We start from the raw sequence: 6,961 nt of genomic DNA, 5'->3' as shown, positions 1-6,961 counted from the left end.
TTTTATCTTCTTTGGAGCTTTTCCTTCTCTATCCCAAATACATATATATTATACAAAGCACACTGTTGTAGTATAAAATAAAGAAAGTAAAGTGGTTATTCCATTCCTAGTTTTTAAGATTGGTGCTTTAAAACAGTTAGTATATGTAATTTAATATGCTTTCCCGTAATGTACAGAGACCAGCTTCTGAGTATCAATCCATGTATCTTTATCTAACATTTGAGAGAGAGAGAGAAAGGCAAAGGTAAATTGCCTCACATGCTTTCCACTTTCACATACAAAATCAAATTTTTTTTCCCTCACTTGCAAGAAAGGCACAAACCACATTCATATTAATATTCACACACTCTCTTCATGATCTTGTGTCCTCACACTGAATTATATACACCAGGTACATACTTGTAGATATAGGCAACTGCACAACCCACCATAATTACAGTAGTCTTGCTATCCAAATGAAACCCATTAACTAGGCCAAATCCATTGAGAGGCTTTCCTTGATCTCTTTGGCAGCTGCTATACATATCCTCTGAGAAAGAGAGTAGCAATTCTCAACTCAGGAAGATGAGAGCAGGAGTTTGCAGTGTACAGCAGGTTCTAACTGCTGATGCAGCAAGCATGGTCAAACAAGCAGTTACCCTTGCTAGGCGGCGAGGTCATGCCCAAGTTACTCCTCTTCATGTGGCCAGTGTCATGCTTGCTTCCTCCTCTGGTCTTCTCCGCACTGCTTGCCTACGATCCCACTCTCATCCCCTGCAGTGCAAGGCTCTGGAGCTCTGCTTCAATGTGGCGCTCAACCGCCTCCCTGCCTCCTCATCAAGCCCCCTATTAGCTCCTCATTCCTCTCACCCTTCCTTGTCCAATGCCTTGGTTGCAGCCTTCAAGCGTGCACAGGCTCACCAACGCCGTGCCTCCATCGAAAACCAGCAACAACCCATTCTAGCTCTCAAAGTAGAGATAGAACAGCTCATAATCTCCATCCTACATGACCCAAGTGTTAGTAGAGTCATGAGAGAGGCTGGTTTCTCTAGTACCCAATTGAGAACCAACATAGAACAAGCTGTCTCTTTGGATGTTTGTTCTCAAAGCCCTGCTGTGAGTAGCCTTTCTAAGGAAAGTAACAACCCTCCTCTAATACTCGGTACTAATGTGTCCCAATCTTCAACATTTATTCAGTTTGGAGTAACTCTGAACAATCCATTTGACGAAGCTCAGGAAGAAGATGTAAAGAGTCTTTTGGACGCATTTACAAGCAAAAGAAGGAGAAACACTGTTGTTGTAGGAGAGACTCTGGCCAGTGCTGAGGGTGTAGTTAGAGGGCTGATGAACAAGTTTGAGAGAGGAGATGTCCCTGGAGATCTGAGGTATGTGCAGTTTATAAGCCTTCCTCTCTTCTCTTTAAAGAATCTCTCCAAGGAGGAGGTTGAACAGAAGCTTGTGAAGCTGAATTGCCTTCTGAAAAGCTATGTGTGTAGAGGGGTGGTTTTGTATTTGGGTGATCTCAAATGGGTCTCTGAGTTTGAGTCAAATTATGGTGAGAGGAGAAACTACTGCTCTCCTGTGGAGCACGTAATCATGGAGCTCGGAAGAATGATGTGTGGAATTGGGGATAGAGGACGAATGTGGCTTTTGGGGACTTCAACCTTCCAAACTTACATGAGATGCAAAGCAGGCCATCCTTCTTTGGAGACTATTTGGGAACTTCATCCTCTTACTATTCCTGTTGGCAGCTTGGGCCTCGGTCTCAATCTTGACAGGTAAATTTGAAGTTAAGCTTGAACTGAAATAGTCACTGGTTTTTTTTTTTTTGTTCTTTCCTTTTGCTTTCATGAAGGTCACTGGTGATTACTCAACTCTTTTTTGTTCACTTTCAGCAATTTGCAGGGCCGGTTCCAAAGTAAGGCATCTGGAGATGGGACTTCTTGGTCACTTCTTCAAAGTGGAGATAAGCACCTTACTTGCAGCACAAATTGCTCTGATAATTTTGACAAAGAATCTCAAAGTATAGCATGCAGTTTTCGCAATGGCGAGTCCACCACCACCATCACCACTTCCACCAGCTCAAGCTTGCCTTCATGGCTCCAAAAAGAGAAAAGAAGAAAGATCATGGACGATCAGGTTACTATCTTATCCTAACATTGAACATTTACAACATAATTCCTCATATCCTTGAGAGTTAAAGCCAAGATCTTGTGCTTTATTTTACAGGAATGTGTCCAAGTCAGAGATCTCTGCAACAAATGGAACTCGTTTTGCAGCTCAGTCCACAAAAAGGCCCACAGTACTGAGAAAGCCCTGAATTTTTCTTCACCATCTCCTTCCTCCACTTCCATCTCCTCCTATGACCAATGCAGCCCTAATCTGCTACAGAACCACCTAAGTTGGCCAGTCATCATTGAGCCGAAACCACCTCTGAAAGAACACCAGTTCTGGATATCTGAAAATGTTGATGAAGGCCTTGAACCCAAGTTCAGTATGCACATAGCAGAGAGAAATTTTCCAATACCAGATCTTTTATCAAATCCTAACTCTTCCCCTAATTCAGCTTCTTCTAGTGAGGCAATAGAGGATGGAGAGGGTCTTTGTGGTTTCAAAGAGCTTAATGCGGAGAATCTGAGAATCTTATGCAATGCATTGGAGAGAAGGGTTCCATGGCAGAAGGATATCATTCCTGAAATAGCAAGCACCATTCTTGAATGCAGGTCAGGAATACTGAGAGGAAAAAACAAGTTGAAGCAGAGGGAGGACAAGGAAGAAACTTGGCTGCTCTTCTTAGGAGTTGACTTTCAAGGCAAAGAGAAGATTGCAAGGGAGATAGCTAAGCTTGTTTTTGGCTCTCAGAGCAAGTTCATCTCAATTGGTCTGAGCAGTTTAGGATCAACAAGAGCTGATTCCACCGAGGATTTCCTAAGCAAACAAGCAAGAGACGAGCCTGTTGGTAGTTATCTTGAGAAATTCGCTGAAGCAGTGCATGAGAATCCTCACAGAGTGTTCTTCATAGAAGATGTGGAGCAACTAGATTACTCTTCTCAAATGGGGATTAAGAGAGGAATTGAGAGTGGAAGAATACAAATTGCTGGAGGTGAAGCATTTCCTCTTGAGGATGCCATCATCATATTCAGTTGTGAAAGCTTCAGCTCAGTATCAAGAGCCAGCTCTCCTCCACCCATGGGGCTAAAATCTGAAGAGAATGAGGAAAAAGACCGGGATAATGAGTTGGAGAAGAGAAGCCCATGTGTGTCTCTAGATCTGAATCTTTCAGCTGAAGATAATCAAGAATATGGACAAAACTCGGTTGCAGACACTGGGGTTCTGGATTCTGTGGACAGGCAGTTTATTTTCAAAATTCAAGAGTTGTGAGAGGAGGTGGCCAATGAAGAGTTCTTCCATGGTGCATTCTTTCTTTTTTTTCCTTTCCTGTGTCTTTTCCTTTATTTTTTTTTTCTTTTTTGGTTCGGGTTGGGGAGAAAATAGAAAGAATTTAGTTGAATTTTAGGAAAAAGGTTTCTGGGGTAATACTGGATGAATGGGGTTAGAACATAGGAGTTGGAAACATTGTAGAAGTACATGTATAGTAATATATTTGTGTTGTTGGTATATGAATCTTTTAGTGGTGCTTCTTTGGGATCTCTGATTTCAAGTTTCAAGAACAGTTCAAACACTTTCCAGAAGAAAACAGTGCCTGTGGTTTCATGGCATGCCTGCAATTTCTTATACAATCAAACACCTGCCTTCTGATCATTACACCATCCAAAAAGCACAAGGAAAATCATGCAAAGGAGTGTTCATGGCTATTTTTTTTTTTTTTTATATATATAGAGAAAAAAAAAAACAATTGAAAATTCCTTCTAAATGAAGATTTTTTCCAGTTCGATTTTTGAAAATATTTAAAGTTCCGTTTATGCTAGTCTTTTCTCTTCTCTGTATGTCTCATTTGAAAACTCATCCACTTCGTTTTTCACACCACTGCCCTTATATGTGATCCTTACTTCCATGAAGTGTGCAATAACACTCAAAAATTCATTAATTAAAAAAAAAATAAACAAGAAGACTTACAATGGTAAAACCCTTTAAAATCACTTCTTAATCGTTGTTGCACTCTCTAAAAAAACAAAACATTAAAATATAAAAAGGTTAAATACATAATAGGGGTAAACTCCTCACTCATCACCATAAAAAAATAAAAAAATAAAAAAGAAGAAAATTCTCCGAGGGTATTGCCACTTTCAAACCTTGTGAGCTGATTGGACAATTCAATTTCTCCGAGCTCAACGAAGAACTCAACCTTCGGCATCCCGAAAGAAGTGCAAGAAAACTGATTCAGGTTTGACAATCCAACACTTCACCCTCTAATAGCTTTCCTAGTTCCTTATCTTTAACAATAATATCCACCCTTGTGTGTGTACGTGTGTGTGGGGTACTCTCAGCGATAGTATAACTAAAATATTGTTTGAGCATGAAAATGACTTCTCATGATCATATCTTCCAAAAGTGTAACATCAAGCGACCACTTCAATGCTCCATAGTATTAGTCTTCCTTCATGTCATAGTCATACAAAATATCATATTAGTAATCATCATGTTTTGCATCTTTATATTAACTTTTTTATTTAACTATGTATGTATTAACAATGGTATTTACTATACATGAGTAGTGTTGATTACTTTACTCCAATATGTACAAAATAGATTTACATTTTTCTATGAAGAATGGGTGTTACATGAATTCGAATAAAGCGATCGATGTATTCATGATAATTAACATCACTTCAGTTCATTCCTTACTTAAAAATAAACGATCCCCATAATTAAAATTAATAAGATTAAGATAATCATGAGTAGCAATTGCATATTTGATAAAGATGACTTGATTTGATCCTCTATTCAACTTTTTCTAATCACCTTTCATTCTCTTGCACCTATCCTATCAACATGCTTTTCAATTTTCTCATGTATTTTATTCAAGTACGTAGACCCATTTGAAATAGATTCAACCCCGCGTGGAGCTAGAAAGTTTTCATCCCAGCTAGGGAGGTGGTGGGGTGGGTGGTAGCAAATAGAAAATTTATAGAGTATAAAGAACATCAATAAATTTTATATTTTTAAAAAAGTTAATGATAAAATATCAAAAATCCAAAAAAAAATTAAAGATCTCGAAATTCACAAGAACCCACTGCTAAAGAAATATTTGATAAATTATCAAATAAATTTTTTTTTAAAAAAAAATTGTCTTATTAGAAAAAGTCATAAAATTAAACAAATGAAGAATTGGAAAAGATATATTTAACAACATTGAGAAAATAAAAAAACAAATTAGGATAAAGAAAAGAAATGAGAAAAAAAAAAAGAATATTAAATAAATATCTAATAAAAGATTGTGTTTTTCTATTTATTTTTTATTTGAATCATCCTAATATATGTCATTAAAAAAATAATATGATGTTAGAGCAGCGTTCCAATGTTATCATAAACTAGTGGGGGCTTAGTATTAACTTTTTGTTGTTAAAAAATTTCAAATATAATTAATTTCTAATCGTAAAAATTAAATTGAAGTTGTACATTCTTTAGGGATGAAAAATCTCTTATTTTTCTTTTATTTTTAAGAATTCATAATAACCTAAGATTTTTTATTTTCTACTTTTTGTTTGAATATGACATTTGAGGGACCATGTACTCAAATATTTTTACAATACCTCTATGCTCACCTTTACATAATTTATTTTTAATTTAATATATTACACCACTTAATTAAGAAGGGCTTTTGGTAATTTGAAACGTGAAATTTTATTTAACAAATGACATGGTGTAGAAGCGATTATGGTGTTTAATGAAAGGAATGGATTGAACACTTTCGTATAAATAGTAGATAAGAAAAAAATGGAAGGGGATGGATTGGATACTTCCGTATAGGTATAGGTAGTAGATAAGAAGAAGACGGGCCATTTATATGACAAGAGAAATGATAATAAGAGGAGCAAATATCAAACGTATCGTTATCCTTCAATACTAAGGAATCTTCATTCCTTAAATAATATGAGAAGACTATTTTTTGTTTTTATTTATTCCTAAGTTAGCAGTAAATGAGGTAAGTTTTTGTGTAAGCTATTGATTTTGTTAGTTGAATTATTGCTAAATATAGATGCTATGAGAAGCCATTGAATTAGTGATGATTCATGAGTTGTTGAAGTAATAACGATTGATGATCGATTTGAAGGTATTGTATGCATGAATTGCAGCTTTGTTAGATTTTTTTATATTATGTTGAATCTTGTGTTCATGGGTTTATTGTAGACAATATTGAAGAGCTTGGAAGTTACATGATATACTAATTGTTGTAACATGAGATATTGTGCTTATAACTAACCATGATTTGTAGCTTGAGTTCCAACATGAAAGGAGTTTCAATGCACTACAAGTAGAAATGACACCATGAAATTGTGCAATTTTGAAATTAAGTTTGGGCAACCATCCAAGTGAAAGCCCTTAAAAAGGTAATCTTATGGTAAAATGCTCAAAATATACCTCGAGAAGATCCCAATTGGGATTAAGTTGAGGCATAGAAGCATGTTTTGAGTGAGAACCCCATAACACTTTAATAATGATGATTAATTAAGGAAATGGAAATGTGTAATGGGTTTAGGCATAAAAAAATAAATAAATAAAGTTTATCATCTAAAATGAATGGGTGTTATTTGTAAATTGTTTGTTACATTTATTATATTCTATCAAATCAATAAGCATGATATGATTGAATTGTTTACCTTGTGATGTTCATGATGCTAGAGATTCTTAAAATAGTTGAATTGACCAATCGATGATAATGTGTCCTTATGAATGCATTATTAATGACTTAAAATTTCGTAAATATAAAACTTCTAAAATGTGTTAGCTCCCTTCTTTGATATATATCTAACATATTCAATTGAAGATGTTTAAGGTGATAAGAAACCTTGGTGTGTGT

At 35.9% G+C, this 6,961-nt stretch overlaps 1 protein-coding gene across 2 annotated transcripts; it reads left to right on the top strand.

Moving 5' to 3' along the window:
- The first annotated feature begins 376 nt into the window (after positions 1 to 376).
- On the top strand, positions 377 to 3,627 carry LOC117927587 (protein SMAX1-LIKE 3-like). Of its 2 annotated transcripts, XM_034847182.1 has the most exons (4): positions 377 to 1,095; positions 1,177 to 1,757; positions 1,875 to 2,118; positions 2,209 to 3,627. In XM_034847182.1, the coding sequence occupies exons 1-4, from the start codon at positions 565 to 567 to the stop codon at positions 3,358 to 3,360; spliced, it is 2,508 nt and encodes an 835-aa protein (XP_034703073.1). In that variant the 5' UTR covers positions 377 to 564; the 3' UTR covers positions 3,361 to 3,627. The 2 variants fall into 2 exon arrangements, with proteins under 2 accessions (XP_034703073.1, XP_034703072.1); XM_034847181.1 differs by having other exon boundaries at positions 377 to 1,757.
- Positions 3,628 to 6,961: the final 3,334 nt, after the last annotated feature.

The sequence above is a fragment of the Vitis riparia genome, chromosome 13, assembly GCF_004353265.1.
Source record: "Vitis riparia cultivar Riparia Gloire de Montpellier isolate 1030 chromosome 13, EGFV_Vit.rip_1.0, whole genome shotgun sequence".
NCBI classification, from domain to species: domain Eukaryota; kingdom Viridiplantae; phylum Streptophyta; class Magnoliopsida; order Vitales; family Vitaceae; genus Vitis; species Vitis riparia.
This window is presented reverse-complemented; position numbering and strand designations above follow the sequence as displayed.

What these genes read in the sequence shown, in the direction of transcription:
- LOC117927587 (XM_034847181.1), top strand. Translation starts at nt 565, where the DNA reads ATGAGAGCAGGAGTTTGCAGTGTACAGCAGGTTCTAACTGCTGATGCA. An exon ending in CTCGGTCTCAATCTTGACAG is followed by an intron (nt 1,758 to 1,874) that starts GTAAATTTGAAG and finishes GTTCACTTTCAG; the next exon opens with CAATTTGCAGGGCCGGTTCC. An exon ending in GAAAGATCATGGACGATCAG is followed by an intron (nt 2,119 to 2,208) that starts GTTACTATCTTA and finishes TTTATTTTACAG; the next exon opens with GAATGTGTCCAAGTCAGAGA.